Here is a 19,620-nt window from a genome sequence, read left to right as displayed (position 1 = left end):
ATTGTTGGCAGTTCTGTGTAGGTGGCAGTTACGTTATTTTATTTTGGTGATTACAAAATAGAGTCGAATGTATGCACTGGGTAGCCAAGGCAGCTAGTACATGGCGATTCGGTCAACCAAGTAAATGAATGTACAGAACATCCTGCAACCACTACAGGGAACCTGTGTGTCAGAATTCTCATCTTGTGTGCGCAACGGTGTTATGATAGAGAAATGAGACGTGGAGAAGAGGGTTTGGTGGTGTGTTGGACTGATGATAGTTTCATATGACGATGGTCTCGCTTCGATTCCAACTTCTGCCGATGTTTTTTGATAGGCAGAGGCAGATTCTATTCTCTTCTGGCTACGCCAAGTGAAGAAGGTATAATGACATTGTGGTCTGAAAATCACGTTAAACATGATATTCCTTCTCTGCCAAGTAGACGTTAGGTGGAACCACAATAAAGTAAGGAGTGGCGACATGTAGAAACACTATCACCAGTAACCTTTCTTATACTAGTTATTTATTTCTAGTGACGAAAAGAACCCTGTGTATAGTCACAGGACACTTATTCCGTCTTTTATTTGAGCTTCCGTATGTCGATAAAATTGGCTCTGAACTGGGAATGTAACTCAGACCGCCCTTACCGCGGAATTTGATCCCTTCGTGACAATACAGCTCGACTACAACTTGTTGTTTGTTCAAAACTGCAGATTCTTCAACATCTCCACATATTGCACATGAATGGGTTGGAATCCTGGACCAGCAGTAAAATTTTCACTATGTATTATCAGGCTCTAGAATGAGAACACCTATCTGCTGGTGGATAATAATTTTTATTTTTAATGCATTTTCATTCGTTGTCAACACCAACGATATCTGACGATTTTGCTCCCAGTGAAACACAGAACTATTTGCGAGATCACTGTAAGTTCAAGGAAGTTATTCCGAGCTGCTGGTGGAGAAAAATTCGGTAGCTGACGTCTCTTTGTGTGTAGTCAATAACGATGTGTGTGGGGTTCGATTCCTAGTCAGCACTGAACTCTTTGCGATTTTATTTCTAGTTCAAACATGCTCTTATGTCGCTGCTGGTGTAACAAACCCATACTTAACGTTCCTTGTCTCTAGAATATAACTGCGATATGTGCCGGGTTGGAGTCCTGGGAAGGAAAAAATTAATGTTTCGCCTCGTCATTTCAGGTAATACATCTAGCTACTGTTGAGAAAATCCGATACGTCAAAGTTGATTGTGTTTCGATAACAATTCGATTAGGTCCTGGGTTCGAATCCCTGTCCAACACAAAGCTTTACCTCACTGCATTTCAAGTAAGTTACTTGTGAAGGTCGGCCGCGGTGGTCTAGCGGTTCTAGGCGCTCAGTCCGGAACTGCGCGACTGCTACGGTCGCAGGTTCGAATCCTGCCTCGGGCATGGATGTGTGTGATGTCCTTAGGTTAGTTAGGTTTAAGTAGTTCTAAGTTCTAGGGGACTGATGACCACAGATGTTAAGTCCCATTGTGCTCAGAGCCATTTTACTTGTGAAGTAGCAATATTTAACATCTCTCGTAGTTCGTTAACAGGGACAATAGATGGTGGGTAGGAATTCGCGTCCGTTAAAAATATTACGTTATGCAATTTAAAGTTGATATTTGTTAACTGATACTGTCTAAAATCGAGATATATCACTCTCTTTATGCCTAGTCAGGAATGACTGTTAATTTCCGTTAGCCCCGAAAACTTAGCCTGCATCATTGGTTTAAATGGCTCTGAGCACTTTGGGACTCAACATCTGAGGTCATCAGTCCCCTAGAGCCTAGAACTACTTAAACCTAACTAACCTAAGGACATCACACACATCCATGCCCGAGGCAGCATTCGAACCTGCGACCGTAGCAGTCACGAGGTTCCGGACTGAAGTTCCTAGAACCGCACGGTCACCACGGCCTAGCCTGCATGACCTCGGTTTGAATTCATATGCAGAACGAGTCGGTTCGTCGTGTCATTTGAAGTTCATACATATTGTCATGTATCTGCTAATGAATAACGTAAATTTTAATGACATTTTGTGTTAAATAACAAGTATGGTATGTTACTTTGAGGAGGAAATCTTGAATACGTCGAACTTACTACGTGCATTACCTATCTGACGTAATAATGAGAGTGCTAACATTTCAGGTGTGTCATGTATTCAATAAATGTGAGCTTACAAGCCTTAAGGACAGTCTTATCTTTCAATAGTCAAAAGACTGTACCAAGGAGCGATTAGAGGACCTTCTAGACAGATGCGTTATGTAAGTCGCATGGGAATCAGGTGAAATGCAATTCAGGTCTTTCGGATACTTTTGTGCACTACTGTACATAAAATCAGAAGTTAAATATCAAATGTTTTCACCAATAGCGAAATGCTGGAACCTTAATTGACGATAGAATTGTTTTTGCCTGACTGAGATTCGACCCAGCATCTAGCACCGTCGTTTTCTAGCCAGGAACAGACGATAAATAGCTATTGTTTTTTCACAAGTAGCGAGATGGGCGCATGTCTAGCTAGACATCAGGCGACGGAAAGTTCTATACTGAATGGAATTCAAACCCCGCACTCGTGGTCATGAAGAAACTTTAACTATCAAATTCTTTTCCAATAATAGCTAGGAATGACATGTTTGTACTTTCAATGATGTGATGGAAAATATTCTGCTGGATAGAAGTTGAATCCACAACATGTCGTCGTTGATGATCACAACGAACAAAATGTCATACCCAATTCCGTTTTAACCAGTAGGATGGAGAGGAATGTTTGAACTTGAAAATATGTAAGGAAACGTTTGATTTTGTAATATTGTGATAAAAAGCTCATCATGTGGCTGTGAGTTAAAACGAACACGTTACAGCTGACAACGCACGAAGAGACGTTGAAAATGCAACTATTTTTCACCAGTAGTTCGGAGTGCACATGCTAGGGCTTGAAATGAAATAATGAATATTTTGTGCTGATCAGGGTTCGAAATCAGATAGGTGCCTTTCGAGGACGCCTAGAAGAGTTTGCAATCTGCGGGAACACAGTGAAATCGAATTCTAATCCCAGTCCAGCACCACAATTTTCAACGTCTCAGTTTCAAATAAAGAAAGAGCCTTGTGAAATTACATGGCCATTGGTTGATTAAATGAAATACGTTTTCTAGTTTACGACGGCTTGCTGGTGACAGCGTCTCTGCCTTACGGGGTTTCTCCATCTGTCACAGCTCAAAGGATTGCCCAGTCGGCAGGGAAGGGATGTTACCTTTACTGCGGATATTGAACTAGGAGCTTACTGGCGTTCTGCACTTGGCGTTACTAGGGGTGAAGGAGAGCTACCTGTGTGTGTTAAAAATCTACGCCTGACGTGAGATGTGAACCTACACGTTTTACACATCAATACAAGATTAATCCACCAGACCACAGACCCCCCCCCCCCCCTGCCAAGCACATAATTATGAATTGCAGAGTATTCATTTAGATGTAGATGCAGCTGTCAAGAGACGCGTAACAGGAAGGAGGGCGGGATCTGGGAATGGATAGAAGTGCAGAAGTGCAAAATATAAGCGTGAAATGCTTGCAAAGTATTGCTTACTCAGATGTGTGCCACAGTTCGTTTTATCTTAGGACCGAGAGATAAGGAAGGACTGTTCTCAGAACGAAGAAAGGGTTATAGGGAAGGGGATATCAAAGAACACGGTTTCATAGGTGGTGAGAGGAATGATAGAGAGTAAAGACAGCAGCAATTAAAAGATTTGTTTACAAAGTTTTGGGGGAGTGTAATAGAATAGCGCTTGCGGCGATAGTGTCAGAGAGAGAGAGAGAATGTGAGAGAGAATAGAAGAGATATTAACAACGAGTAAACATAAACGTTCAGATGTGTGTGAAATCTTATGGGACTTAATTGCTAAAGTCATCAGTCCCTAATCTTACACACTACTTAACCTAAATTATCCTAAGGACAAACATACACACCCATGCCCGAGGGAGGTCTCAAACTTCCGCCGGGACCAGCCTCACAGTCCATGACTGCAGCGCCCCAGACCGCTCGGATAATCCCGCGCGGCGAGTAAACATAATATGAAATCGTTGGCGTATTGTGTGGAGGACGGAGGGTGTATTCATGGATGGAGGGGAAGAGAGAGACGTATTTGAAATAACAAAACTACTGTGACAGAGTCCATCTACGCGGATTAGTTTGTAAGTATGTAGACAGGGTATAAATGAAATCAAAATAGAATACTTAACAAACTGTATATTCAAAAGAAACCCACTTGAATTAAAAGGGCAACTGAAAGGAAAGTTAACCCCTATTGTATCTTTTCTGTTGGCACGCGATCTTCCATTGGCTCCCAATGAGGAAAAGTGACAGAAGACATAACAAAACATTTTAAGAACTGTAATATTTTATCCAGAATCCTTCATTATTTTGTACTTCTATCACGCGTCTTGGCATAGAATGTATAAGCCGCCGGACGTAACAGCCTGAAGAAGCAACTTCCTCCCAGGCTTCCAGGACGCAGTCCCAAAGAGCGTCCGCAGTAGTTGGTTGGTTTCGTGGGCAGTTCTCTGTTAATGTTCTGGCGACCTCAGCCCACATGTTTTCCATGGAGTTCATATCAGCCGCCCGTGGCGGCCAGTCCATGACGCTGACGCCAATCGTGGAGAGCCACTGCTGAACAAATGCAGACTTGTGAATGGGAGAATGGTCCTCTTCCAATGTGACGCCCCTTCTGCGTACAGCATTCGCACTGACGGAAGCATCACATTTTCCAACATGTGGGCATATTGCGCGCTGTCCAGATTTCTTTCTATCCTGTGAAGAATTCCCGCCCCTCTCGCAGAATTCCAACCCCAGCAGGTAACAGATAGCCGGCCACTTCTTCTCGTCGTGGTTACATATTCGCGTCGATGGCGAGTCCCTTGCGACCTGTAAACGATTCGTGGATCGTCGTTATTGGTGGAAAACACCTTCTCATCAGTGAAAATGACGTTGTCCCACGACGCCCTCAGATGGAGCTCCGCAAATGCTAGCCGGTATAAAACGTTGTCTTCGCTTAGCTCTTGTTTCACGGCTCATCGTCGTGCATGCAGTCCAGCGTCCCTCAGCCTTCGGCGAATCGTGTCACTGGAGCCAGGGAAGTTGGTCTCCCGCCGCAACTGCTTCGCGTTCAGAAAGGGATTTTCTCTGCTCCTAGACACTAGGTCCCTGTCTTCCTGCAGTGAGATCACTCTCTTCCTGCCTAAGCCAGGAGCCCTGTTGGTGGTGCCTCTTTCAAGGCAGATCCTCCACCATCTCGTTGTAGTGGTATGTGGTACGCCATACCGTCTGCCAGCTTCTCTGATGGAACATCCTCCTTCCACATTGAGAGCGACGACTCTACCTCGGCCGGCCGGAGTGGCCGCGCGGTTCTGGGCGCTTCAGTCTGAAACCGCGCGGCCGATACGGTCACAGGTTCGAATCCTGCCTCGATGGATGTGTGTGATGTCCTTAGGTTAGTTAGGTTTAAGTAGTACTAAGTTCTAGGAGACTGATGACCTCAGATGTTAAGTCCCATAGTGCTCAGAGCCATTTGAACCAATTTTTGACTCTACCTCGAATAGACCTCTCCCAGTGAGCCATTACGGCAGACAGCCTGATGTGTATTTCTGCTTGCCGCTCTTATACTGATTCCAGGAGAGGAGGTAAGCATATTTACGTCAAACGGAGCGGCAGAGGCAGAGGCATTTGCGTCTCGCCTCGGTCAGCCTGGCTGGCCCGTAGCTCGCGAGCCGCGGCTAATACAGACCCGAGCCGCATGGCCACGATCACCCCTTCAAGGATCAAAAGTTACACCTAACCTACCCAAGTCTGTAGTACAAACAAGCGCAGCTACAGCTATTATGCTATAACATGTGCAGGCACACTTACAGTTGACTATTTATTCAAATATTTGACGAACAATACTTTCAAAAATACATTCATTTTAAACGTAGCTACCACAAAATGTTTCACCTAGCTAGCAATAGCATGGCGCAGGAAACTATACTTTCTTGTAAGCGCTGTGCATTAGATGTAGCCTTAAGAAAACCTGTATTCAACCGCGACAACTAAGCGGAATGTAAAAGTAAATAGGTTTAGGCGGCAGCTTCTACAAGTGATAGTATATGCTTAGTATATAAAACACGTTTTGTGCACTTATAACATGTACTCAGTGTCTCTGAAACAATATGTGCTGCACGACGGAAATTACTTTCTGCTGGGGTGCTTCATTTACATCTCAATGATACACGACTACTAGAGAATATTGCTCTTTACGGCAGTCAATCCACTTGTAAATTAACATCATGATATCGCAGATATGAGGCAACACGTTACTAGGGATGAGTAAGGCCGTAAGGTTTGCAACTAAACATGCTACTCCTAGCTACTACTGAATATGAAGTTGATTATTAACGTGTCTTCATAACCATGTGTGCGGCGTCCGACTCTCAGTAAGCATATACGTTTTCGTCACCTTATTTCTAGTTAAACGTGTGCACATCTCGCTGATGGTGGACCAACATTGGACATTTCTCGTCTGTTCCTGGTTAGACAACGACGGCGGTAGGCGCCGGGTTCGAATCCCGGTCAGGCAATACAACTTCAGTCGTCATTTAAGGTTCCAACCCCACTACTGGTGACAAACTGTGATATCTACATTCTGATTTTACGTACTTCAACAATCCGATTAGGTGCTGGGTTCTCATCCTTGTCCCCAGCATTACATGATGGCATTTCAATATTTAACATGTGTATCCTTTATTCCTTGACAATGCTACACTATTCAACGTCTTTCGAGGTTAATTACCAAGAAGGTAATTGTCAAGTTAGGGTTCCTGCTTTCGTACAAACATTATCGTCATTTACGTTCAAATTGAGAATTGATAACTGATACTGGTGCAAACGTCAATATTTGACGTCTCTTTCTGCCTAGTGATCAAGTCTCGATAAGGCACAAAGCTTTGCTCGGTTAACAATGGCTTTACATTCTGGGTTTGCATCCGGATCCAGACCGAAGACGTTGGTCATGTCATTTAAAGTACAACTTCGTGTACAAGTAACTGTTGGTGAGTAATGTGAACAAAGATATTACTTGTGATTCGCTGTTAATGTTGGGATTTCCGCACAGTGGTTGCCGCCGTTAATCACGTTTTCTTTTAACTGCTCAGTATTACATAAAGTTGATGGGAAACCACTCCCCATTGAACGTTGAACGACATTCAGCATGTGTTGAGTAAATCTTTTAGACAGCAAAGAACTTGTTTCCGATTGCCATACAACTTTATAAATCCATATACTGTCTCAAATATTTAATTGTGCCTAAGGATTACTGGACAATTTATGTGACAAAACTAGTTGTCCCATAACATTTGAAATGTCACTTATTGTAATTAAGTTTAGTTTACAAACGTTAAGGACTGTCTGATCTCTTCTGTACTGTCGTGGTGTTACTTTACATCTGGACGGACTGTCATGAAGACCGGTATTCTCTAGTAGTCTCTAGCGGTACCCATTGTGTATCTTACAATGACTGTACTGTGGAGGGTTGCGACTATGTGCAACACAGATATGCTATGTTGGTTGCATGCATTCAGGTGCAGCCTACATGTTGGAATTCAGGGGTGACCCACTTTTTTTGCTGTCGAGTGTACATACAGAATTATCTTTTCTCCCTAGAAAATGTGTAACATGCCGTCTTTATTAGTTATACATAAACTAGGAACCTTCAAAGAAGAAGAGCTACTAGCTGCTGCCCGTTCTAGTTCGGATGTCTAAAAGAATGTACCAGAAACAAAAACAAAAGTGCGCATTATGTTCTGGGAAATATGCGAATTTTGGCTTCAGGTTTTCTCCTCTTTGCAGTCAACAGCGTTTAGTACAACTCCTTCCTATTCACGCCAAATGAATAATATGCGTCGGATGGAATGATCGAATATTCCTAGTGTGTTTGGCGCTACAAGTCTACCAGACTGCACGAATTCTATTGCTTGTGAAACTAAAATCACACTTCGTTTAGGTTTTCTGTGATTTCCCTAAATCGCTCCAGGTAAATGCCGGAATGGTTCCTTTGAAAGGGCACGGCCGACTTCCTTCCCCATCCTTCCCTAATCTGATGAGACCGATGACCTCGCTGTTTGGTCTCTTCCCCCAAACAACCCTACCCCAACACTTTGTTTATTTTAGCTTGATGGCCCATTTCACAAGTTTGTCTGAACCTATTGTTGCACCCAGACAGAGTAACGTCAGAAGCAGCTTATGTTTCTGTTACCCTCAAGAGACAGGCTTGAGAAGAAGTTTCTCGCGACATGTGCTCTCAGTTCCCAGCTCCCCCAGCAGGTACCAGATGGTACCAGAAGCATCGTACATACAGGAGATCGTCCTATTCCAACGACGAGATAAATATTTATGGATGTAGAAAGAAAATTAACGGAAGCATTGATAAAACTCCACAGTAAAAACTACCTAGCTGAAGCCCAAATCACAGAAAACGTCAATTCTGTGCCTTACACTTAATGGGACGTTAATTTGTTGTTAATGATGAAAAATTTAATACCTGTTGTTTGCGTTTTTGGTTGAAGAATAGGTTATAGTTCCCAGAGAATATTGCTACAAGCAAATACATTTTTCGTTTTTTAAATTACGACAGATTAGATGTTTAACTTCTCTGGATTCTCAGAATGAATAATGTTCGATATCGAAATTCTAATGGCATAATTTGGATTCTCCACAAATTTCTTTGTATTTATAGTGTGAATTACTTCGGTACCCATTACTGTTACATCGGACAGGTGCCATAAAAGCAGATTCTGTTCCAAAAATATTGTATGTATATTCGTGTATAGGACGCAGTTTCTGATTTCAGTGATGTTTACGTATCTTCAAAATTATTTCTCGAGGGAGCAGATGTGGGAACATGCTTATCGTGCATTACAACTCTATGCAGCCTTTATGTTACATGAACAAAAATGTGGTGGGAAGATTATGTGTTCATTTAAACAACTTTGTGTGTTTTGATTTTTTCTTCATCTCAAATTTTTACTTTCTTAGGTCCATTTCCCCAAAATCTGTTCACAAGAGTTGAATGAAATTTTGAGATTGCCTTCCTGTAGCTACCAGCAATCATCTAACGAACCAGTAGAGAGGCCAACAAATTAAAAATTGAGAATTATTAATTAAAATTGTTTGTAGAAACATATAATTAAAAGTACATTTTGTTTTATTACACTGTATTACACCTTATATTCCTTAAGAACACATTAACTGTGATGTACGAGCCGATATGGCAGCCGGCCAGGGTGGCCGAGCGGTTCTAGGCGCTACAGTCTGGAACCGCGCGACCGCTACAGTCGCAGGTTCGAATCCTGCCTCGGGCATGGATATGTGTGATGTCCTTAGGTTAGTTAGGTTTAAGTAGTTCTAAGTTCTACTGATGACCTCAGAAGTTGAGTCCCTTAGTACTCAGAACCATTTGAACCATTTGGACCGATATGGCCTAATACAGTAACCTATATGAAACAGACACTTACACTGAATAAAACGTAAGTTTTACCCTTCTGCTAATCAATCAATCATGTCCTCCTCGCCGTGTCCTGTGACAGCGACTCCGACAGTCGTTTAGTTCGTATTGTGGCGGGCTCGGATGTGGCTTGCAAAGCCGAGCTTTGCTTTGAAGATCCGGTCGCACGGAATGCAATACAGTTGCCCAGTGGAGTTCTACGTATAGATGGAATTAGGCTTGGGCTTAGATTTGCGGAGCTATCGTTTATCGTCCAGGTTCTTTGGACGGATATGCTCGAATTGTTCCACACTCTAGTGTACAGTTGAGTGACACACTGATCGGTGCAATGCAATCTCCACTCAATGTTTGCTCGGAATGCCACAGGCTGTGAGGTGGTGTTTGCTGGTGTCTTTATATCGCAGGTGTTGGCCACCTTTCCGCCACTTTCCACACGAGAGCTCTGAGTAGAACACCACTTTGGAAGTCTACTGTGGTCCATGCGTATGATATTGTAAGTAGGCTGTTTAGGTTTTTATATTGGTAACGCCACGTAGCGCTCTGTATGAAACTCACTGGCTGTGCTGTGTGCAGTCTGTGGCTAGTTGGCATTGTTGAAATATTCTCTATTGTAGTGTTGGGCAGTTGGATGTGAACAGCGCATAGCGTTGCGCAGTTGGAGGTGAGCCGCCAGCAGTGGTGGATGTGGGGAGAGAAATGGCAGAATGTTGAGAGCGGATGATCTGGACTTGTCCATCAGAAAGAGTAAATTTGTAATATTGGATATCATGAACTGATATATATATGACGACTTTGGAACATTATTAAGGTAAATACATTGTTTGTTCTCTATCAAAATCTTTCATTTGCTAACTATGGCTATCAGTAGTTAGTGCCTGCAGTGGTTAGAATCTTTTATTTAGCCGGCACTAGTGGCGCTCGCTGTATTGCAGTAGTTTGAGTAACGAAGATTTTTGTGAGGTAAGTTATTCATGAAAGGTATAGGTTATTGTTAGTCAGGGCCATTCTTTTGTAGGGATTTTTGAAAGTCAGATTGCGTTGCGATAAAAATATTGTGTGTCAGTTTAGTGTTGATCAGAATAAGTAAAGAGAGTAATGTCTGAGTACATTCAGTTCTGCTCAGCTGTTTGAAAATCAAATAATGTAAGAGGTTTACCAGCACCGTCATTCATAAATTTTTCTAAGGGGACGTTTCAATATGGCCACTCCATCTCAGTTGGTGTTTCATTAAGAGAGCTTCAGTGCCAGGCAGTTTCACGCGACGCAAAACCTCAGTGTTTGGAACACGGTCTTCCCATTTCGTGCGGAGAACTGATCTCAGGCTCTTCAGCTAATACAACGAGTGCGTAGAGTAATTCAATGCAGCATGAATCTGGAATATTTAGAAGCTTATACCTGTGAAATGTTTTGCACTGGGTTATTGTCGTTAATAAAACTCTTATATTCTTAGCATTGGATCAAAATTCCGAAGAAAATGGTAAACAGATTAAAGAGAACGTGGACTAGATACCGTACTGCGAAGTACTGATAAAAAATGCTGCTAATGTGATCTACAGTGATGCCTTCAAGTACACGAATTTATGTTGCTTAATAAATTATAATCTAATGCAGTAAGACGTTATGCTTGTTTCAGTCTGATCTGAGCAGTGTGAAACAGAACGTTGCTTTATATTTTCTCATAAATAGAAATGAACTGACGTCCGACAGGGATACTGCAATATGGACTTTTCTTCAGAGATTCGGACCGAAACCACTTTCTTATGTAATGTATAGGGTGTCCCAGAAGTGGTGCGACAAATTTTGATGGGTTGTAGAGTGTGTACAGAGGAACAAACCGAGCATAGGAGCCAGTGTCCAGAAGTGTTATCCAACGACGCTGCAGTTATAGGCGGCAGCGCCTGCTATTAGGCCACCCCTTCGGCAGCAAATGTTATTTTGTACACTGACGAACTGTAAGCGGAACGTCTCGCAATGTTGTTTACTATTCAGTTATCACTATTGATTGCCACGATCGCCAGAAGTGAAGAAGGAGCTAGCCGCGCGGAGTGGCCGCGCGGTCAAAGGCGCCGTGTCACAGATCGTGTGTGTGTCGTTCTTAGCATAAGTTAGTTTACTATAGTTTAAGTAGTGTGTAAGTCTAGGGACCGATGACCTCAGGTGTTTGGTCCCTTAGGAATTCACAAACACAAGAAGGAGCTAGCTACTGCGTAGTCAGGCCTTATCTCCCATGAATATGATGCTCTCTTGCCTTGGTGGATGGCAGCTACAGACACGCGTTTCCATTTGCATTTTATTTTTCTCCCTTTTACCGAAAAACATTGGAGATTTTAGAGGGTTCCAGGAGAAACGAGTATTTCGGTTCACGTCTAATAAACTGAGTCCTAGTTGCAATAAAACCTAGAACATATAGTTTCATTTTGCGAAGCCATCACTAACTACTATTAAAAAAGACTATTCAGCAAGCTACAACATATTTTATTATTTGGCCCTCTCAATAACTGAAGGCTGTTAGTATACTCTCAGACAAAAAAAAAAAAAAAAAAAAAAAAAAAAAAAAAAAAAAAAAAAAAAAAAAAAAAGGCGAACTATGAAGGAATTATCCGAATGGGACAGAAATCGTTACATGTTATGTACATATATAGTCAAACAAATGATTACAAATTCAAAACAGTTGGAGATTTAGTCAAGAAAGAGAGCTTCACAAATTGAACTAGTGAATAACGCGTTCGTCCAGCGCTGGCCCTTATGCAAGTAGTTATTCGGTTTGACACTGATCGAGTTCTTGGATGTACTCATGAGGCATATCGTGCCAAATTCTGTCCAATTAGCTGTTAGATCTCAGAATCCCGAGGTAGTTGGAGGGCCCTGCCTATATTACTCCAAACGCTCTTAATTGTGGCGAGATACACTTTATTGGCCAAGTTGGGGCTTGACAAGCACGAAGGCAAGGAGCAGAAACATTCACCTTGTGCGGACGGACGTTATCTTACTGCAACATAATTCCAAACGGGGCGTAGGCCGTAGTCTGCGTACTGCTGTGCCGCGGATAACAATAAAAGGGGTCTTGCTGTGAAAAGAATAGCACCCAGGCCATCACTCTCATTAAATAAAGCAGCATTGTCTTCAGTGATGAGCCCAGCTTCGAACTGAGCTCCGATGACCAGCCATGACTTGTGTGATGAAGCCCCGGACAGTGGTGGGGTGCGAGCCAGATTGTCGCTCGCCATAAGGCACAACACACAGGAATGATAGCCAGGGTGCTATTTCTTTTCATAGCTGGATCCCTTTGGTTGTCATCCGCGTCACTCTTAAAGCACAGAGCTACGTCGACGACATTCTATCCCCCGTTTTGTTGCCCTTTGTGGCAAGCCATCCTGACTTACATTTCAGCAAAGTAATGCCCGTCCGCACACTGCGATGGTTTCCGTTGCTAGTCTTCGTGCTTGCCAAACCGTACCTTAGCCAGAAGGTCGCCTGATCTCTCGCCAATTGAAACCGTTTGCAACAATTTGGGAAGGACCATCCAACCACGTCATAATGTTGACGTTCTAGCTCCCAGTAGGACAGAATTCGGCACGATGTCCCTAACGAGGACGTCCAACAACTCTGTCAATCAATGCAAAGCCGAATAACTTCATGCATAAGGGTCAGAAGAGTACCTGTGCGTACTGACTTGTTCAATTTGTGAAGATCTTGCTTTTGAACAAATTATCCAGATGTTCTGGACCTGTTATTTTTTTCTGTCTGCACATGTGCATCACACTGGTTTTCGTCCCATTATTTCTTCGTGATCGGCCGGATCTTTTTTTTTTTGTCTTAGAGTGTAATAAACCAGATTTCCAGCCTCAATTTCAAAACTTAACTCCTGCAAAACTCACTATTTTCCCTGCAAGATTACATCATATACAATCAATTGTGTACTTAGAATCTTATTCGCTTAAATGAATGGCCCATTACATAATATTTTATAAAAGACTACAGTAAATCACTAAAATGAAATGGTAAGCACAAAAGCTGTTGATGTAATGAGGCATTGTTTCCTTAGTCTGAACCATAAACCTTAATTCGTAATTAGCTTGGTTCCTGCTAATTACCCATGGCTATCAAATCCTTCTTTCTTTCTCAAACTAGTAAAACATGTAGTAAATTTTCCTGCTGTAATTTTGTTATTATTACTCTTTTCATTGTTATAAGCATTTCCAACTCTGTCTTCCTTCCATACTCACCCTCAATACACAAATAATAATACATTGCTCAGAATTTCACCCAAGCCCGGTTAAAGGCCCAAGAGAGACATGGTCGCTTGGGGCGTCAAGGTGAGAGGGCCACCAGAGACGCAAAAGCGAAAAATTTGTGCACAGGAATATCAGAATTAGTGGCTGACTAGATTTAGATTTCGCTTTAAAGGTCTTAGGAAGAGCTCAAGGAGGGGCAACTAATGTCTGAGGGGGGGGGGGGGGGGGAGGGTGGAGGGGAAGGTAGGGAGGTAAGGGGGGGGGGGTCAAATAGTATGTCGCTTTGTGATATTTCTGGTTTGACAGCCATCATATTCAGGTACAAGAAGCTCTTCTTAGAGCAGTTGAGAAGGCAGCAGTGGGAAGATGACGTAATGTGTGAGGCACGGATGAAAAATAGTTTGTTCGGTACCGGTATCTTGAGACAAACCGCCAAAATTTTGGTCCTTCTCCGTGATTGGCTGCAGCGTTCGGATGTTGCGCCCTAAAACGATAATCTTCTATTTTTGATATTAACAAAACTGAACAACGTATTTACTTCCATTTCTTATTAATGCATCTCTCAATAGCGTGCTATCATTTCATTATTTCACAAGTAATAATAACCCGCAGAATAAGAAAACAGTAGCGAAACGAAAAGACAGACGTAGCACTTCGGAGATCTTCGTATCGCGCCTAACTTGAGTGGCGGGCGAAGTGGTTCGGCTGCAAGATCAGAGCGGTTCGGCAGTCTAGGAAGACAGACATGTTGTCTGCCGTGGTCGATACCAGTTAAGACTTAAATAGCAATGTCTTAGTCTGTAAATGAGAGCTGGACTGACAGTCTTGGAGAACAGACACGTTCTTTGCCGCGATCGGCATCAGGTTAATACTTTATTAGTAATTTATGGTTATGTGGTCATGTAATAATGGATTCACAGCCTACGTGTTGTTTTCTGCGCATGGAAAAACTACAGAAGACTGCAGGTTGCTGAACATTAATTAGAACTTATGCATTCCACGTAGGACGGTGGAAACAAATAAGCATCTCGCATGTGTTGCAGTCTTAGTACAAATGAGAGCAGTGATACGTCAGCAGTAGTAACACAGAGGAGGTATGAAGAAGAGAAGTTTTCGAGGGAAAGGGTTTACCACGCGTATGTAACGCCATCTTTCTCTCTCTCTCACTCTCTCGTTCAACTTGCCATACATGGCATCCCTGGTGGTGATAATCGTTGAATTCGAAGTGCTTTGGAATTATGAGGCTAGAATTTACTAGCGAGAACTGTGAACTATAACCGACCAGCCAATTGTGTAATATGGGTGAACTGTGAATGACCAGAGAACTGCATGAGAAGTGTGTTAAGTAGTCTTTGAACTGTTTTTGAGCAGCTTTTGAACTTTAATTGAACTATATCTGATGCCGCAAAATCAAATTTTCCGTTACAATGAAAGTAATATCGGTAACTGAGGAATAGGAAGTGCTGAAGCGATATGAGAATAAAAGTTAACATTGCGTGCGCGGTCCATGGGATTGCGTTATTAATTATTACTTCAAGATTCTTAATGCTACGAGAATGGTCTCGAAGTGGCCCTGCTTTCACATGTCATCTGGACGATACACATGCCTTCATAACTGGCAACAACAAATTGCCCCGACTAAGACCTTTCCTACAAAACAACGTAGAATGTCCCACTTTGTCGCCATTATCAATAGTTCCTACGTGGATACAGACAGCGACAGAGTCGATACGACTGATGACTGTAGATGTTAAGTCCCATAGTGCTCAGAGCCATTTGAACCATTTGAACAGAGTCGATACAAGCTAAAAGTAACCGCCTTTAGCATTGCTCCAGTTTTTGGCTGGCATGTTTTCCAGGAGAAAGCAATCTCAGTTGGTTACGAGGTCCTCCTTAAACCCTTCTCATTGTTCACTATTCTCATTCTCGTACTAAAACTATTTTTGAAAAACATGAGTTTATCAGACAATGTAATGCTAATTTCGATAGGCAAACCGGGAAATATGATACAGCTTGCACAATGTTAAGTCCCGTAGTGCTTAGAGCCATTTGTACCATATGAACAGCTTGCACACTTGTACCGATTTGGTCTCCATAGCTGCGTTATGACATAAACATGATGGTTATTTTCTGCGCAGTATATTCTAAATATCGTGTAAACATTCCAAGAGTGGTAATGCCATTATTCAAACTCGCTGATGTGTTCCTTCCATTTTCACATTGATATTACTTAACTCATAACCATACGTTATTCGTTAAATTTTTTGTTTTGAATCAAAATATTGCAAACATTTAATGTAAAACACTTACGGTCGTATTCTTTATACGAGGAAAGAGTGCTGTCGCGTTGAAATACAGCCTCTGGTCGACCAGTGCCCTCATCTTCAAATCCTTCGGACAGAGGGAGTCATCCTTTCCATAACGAGACACCAGGTACGTAGGGATCACGTGGCCACCGATATTCAAACACTACTGTCACAGTGTTACAGAGGTTAAGAACGAATTATATGAGACGGCGTAGACATTCAACACTGGATTTACCTCCCATGAAGAATAAAACCATTGTCGTCGATTGCTGGTACCGTGTGTTCTGGATTTATCTGGAACAAAAAGTGAGTATCAAAACAGAGTAGTCAGTTTCACTACGTAGACTAACAAGCTCAAGTGAAAAAATGTATTATGTTCCATGAGTACTTTTGTTTTTCGAATGCAACAACAGTAGGTTAAGATTGATCCGAGAATACAGGCTTTTGCCAACCAGTCACAATCACAATGTGGCCCACCGAGTAAGACAACATCTGGCGGGCCGCTTGAATTTGTGCGCGCAAAGGCCTGAGTGGCTAACTTCAACGCTAATTAACTCTGAGTCGGCGCAACGCATCGAATTTTTTGTTAACAATTTTTTGTCAGCACAACGTACCCTGTAACGCTCTTACAAGCTTTTCTGAACACCGTGTACATCATATTACGTTTTCGTGCACGTGATCTGAACCGTTGGTGATCGATAGGTCGCGCTACGGTTGCTAGGATAACATTTTCGTCTTAGGGGGGGGGGGGGGGGGGGCGTGGTTTGCGTGGAGATCGGAGGCGCTAGGGCAGTGACTAAGACCAGGAAGTTGAAACCGTTCGCTCGGGGTGAGGCGGCAGAGTAGGAACCAGGCGGCGAGGCCAGTAGTGTGACGGCAGTTGCTGAACAGGATAACAGTCACAGACTCTGAGCGTAGCACGATACCAGGAAGAGACGCTCAGGCGGGTTCCTGGATTGCGAACCATTACCACCTCGATTGCGGCCGGCTGCATATCTTTGAAAACGTGGGGTGCGTACCAAGGGCAGGGGCGTGTTGTGTGCTCCAGCGACCGACCGGTCGTGGAGACGGACGGCGGACCGCAGCTGTGTTGAAGTTGTGTGTCTGCTGCACATTGTCCTTCCTTTACCGTTGTACGGATGCGTCTGGTGAGTTGCCGATTTGGCTTATCGGATGCAAGTGAGTCTAGCATCTAGTTCGGTAGTTTTCTGGTTGTTTTTCGAGGTTCACGTCCGATTCCATATCAACATCTGGTTAGTGATCCCGCTTCTGTCTCTAGACAGGAAAATTGTGTGAATACTCCTATAAAACTACTGAATATGTTTCTTTATTAGTGCTCCAATAGTGTTATTTGCTGTAAGGCGTCGGATTTATGGCGGCGCGCATTTATATTTTGAGTGGTTTCATGCCATGTGCCACGTGCTACTGGTGCGCACAACTTGATCTGTTGTCTTATTGGGTGTTTATACTACCAAGTTTGACTGTGTTTTTTTAATTGTTTGTAAGGGTGGGGCCTCTTAATATTATTTATCAAGTCTCTCTCAGTGAGAACTTTATTTTGCGCCTGTTACTACTATATTACACGCGGCTGTAATGTCATTCAAAATGTTGTGTTCTGTCTGCTTTTAGTCAGTGGTGCGTAAGCCAAACGAATGCGGTAGCATGTGCCTTAGTGGTCCGCTCCGCGTGGCGGTTACTTCTTTACCCCTCGCCCACGTAGGGCCAGTTTGGTACAATTTGCGGGTGGCAGTCGAACTTCCTGCTTGGTAACTGTATTTAGATTTTGGCCGCCTCAGAGGTTTCGTTGATTTGACTCCTTTAACTCACTGAAAAATTATCAACTTTTATTTTATTTATTTATTCATTTTTATTTAATTTTGACTGTCGTGCGGCGGGTTCGGTCTATAGTAGAGGCCTGACCCAATTTCTGTACTAGATTTTGTATTTCTCTGTTAATTAGGTTACCATTTGTGTTTGTTTCGGTGGGACTTAGGTTAAATCTACCAAGTTGATAGAGCAGGCGCAGCGTCCGAGAGCGGAGCCTAGTCCGCGCCCGACCGAACGACCAACCGGATGCAGGTGGTCCTTACCATCCCACTACATCTTGCCAAGACGGCGTTGTATAGCAAATCGATGTATTTATTTGTCTCTCAATCATTGCGTGCCTACTGCAGCTCTCCTTTTAATTTTTATTTTATTTCTACCTCATCTATGCTGTTGAAGTGTTAACCGGCTAATTTTCCAACAGAGTAATTACTAGGTTCATTTACTTAAATGTTTTAATACAAGAGTGGTTCGGCCAACTGAGTAGGTATTATGCACTGTTGGCTTTCGAGCTGGCCATATACTAGAAGATTTATGTTCTATTAATTTCATGAAGGTTCTCACTGACTATTTATACGAATCAAGACGCAATGCTTAACACCAATTGTGTGTTTATTTCTTTAGCGTGCCTTTTGCATCTCCGCTGTGCGGTGGTATAGTAATTTTCTTATATGGAGCTTTTTCGCGGAGCGTACTTCTATTTAGGATTGTAAATCTTAAAGTTTCTTTCGAGAAAGGATTTTTACCGCTTTTATTCCACTGCTACAGTTTTTAATATTGTATTTAATCTCTTTGCTATTAATCTGTCTGGTACAGATTGATTGTAAATTATTCTGTTTCTTAGTAGTCAATACAACTGGCGGTGCCTCTCCAATATATGTTTTAGAAATCTAACTTAATATGTTGTGTTAAAATAAAGACAAAGTATACAATACGCGTAATGTTCAATCTCCCTTTGGCCCTGTCCGTCCTACCACAGACAGCCTCTCACCGGTTTTGCGTATCATGATCTATAAAACAAGAAATGAGCCTTTTAGCATATGTCTGATGTAAGGGATTTCTGAATACTGTAAGAAATTAAGATTATTGAATTCAGTACTTGCGTCTCACCTTACGCTATTCCTCCGACAACTGTTCTTTCTTATACAGCTCGACGTGTTTCACCGTGGCGTCAATCCAAATGGCCTTAGAAACAGCTAAAACTGTTCTCGGTGGTGGGCTAATAGGCCAGTGGTACAGAACGACGGACATGGTTCAGAGGGCCGTCTGAAAGCAGAGGGAAACAGTTACGAGTTTAGTCAACAGCTCAGATAATTCAGCAATCGCGTTACATCGCAATCTTTCATCATTTCTTTCTGAATCTATTCTTTCGCCTATGTCCGGGAAGAGGGTAACCCGCAAAGTGGCATATTTTAAGTTACCATGTATATATATTTAATACTTATCGAATTAATAAGAAAAACTGTGAAATTTGTGAGACCCGTGGATTTTCGCAGCGGCACTTAAAAAAAAGAAAATAAATCATCCTTTTTATGCAGCTTAACAACACTCCATTCGCTATCTCCCCTCCATTGTCGGAAGAAAAACATTTAAGTCCTCTGGGATTTCGAGCTGATCTGTTCACTCAGCGATTTTTTATTGTAGTGGGTGGTCACCAATGTCCGTGCCAATGTCCTGGTTTATACACACATCAAAAAAAAGTTTTCTATCATCTCGGTTCCGAGA

General features: G+C 42.5%; 1 protein-coding gene across 1 annotated transcript in view; it reads right to left on the bottom strand.

The window, feature by feature from the left end:
• LOC126412983 (glutathione S-transferase 1-like) overlaps positions 1 to 19,146 on the bottom strand; it is a 47,855-nt gene extending 28,709 nt beyond the window's left edge. The window contains exons 1-2 of the mRNA XM_050082875.1: positions 19,060 to 19,146; positions 16,076 to 16,234 (exon numbers count right to left, since the gene is read on the bottom strand). Coding sequence (XP_049938832.1) covers positions 16,076 to 16,234; positions 19,060 to 19,146 — 246 coding nt within the window. The remainder of the gene's footprint in view (positions 1 to 16,075; positions 16,235 to 19,059) is intronic.
• Positions 19,147 to 19,620: the final 474 nt, after the last annotated feature.

This window comes from Schistocerca serialis, chromosome 7 (genome assembly GCF_023864345.2).
Source record: "Schistocerca serialis cubense isolate TAMUIC-IGC-003099 chromosome 7, iqSchSeri2.2, whole genome shotgun sequence".
Classification (NCBI taxonomy): domain Eukaryota; kingdom Metazoa; phylum Arthropoda; class Insecta; order Orthoptera; family Acrididae; genus Schistocerca; species Schistocerca serialis.
The sequence above is the reverse complement of the archived record's forward strand: the minus strand, read 5'-3'. Positions and strand labels throughout refer to the sequence as shown.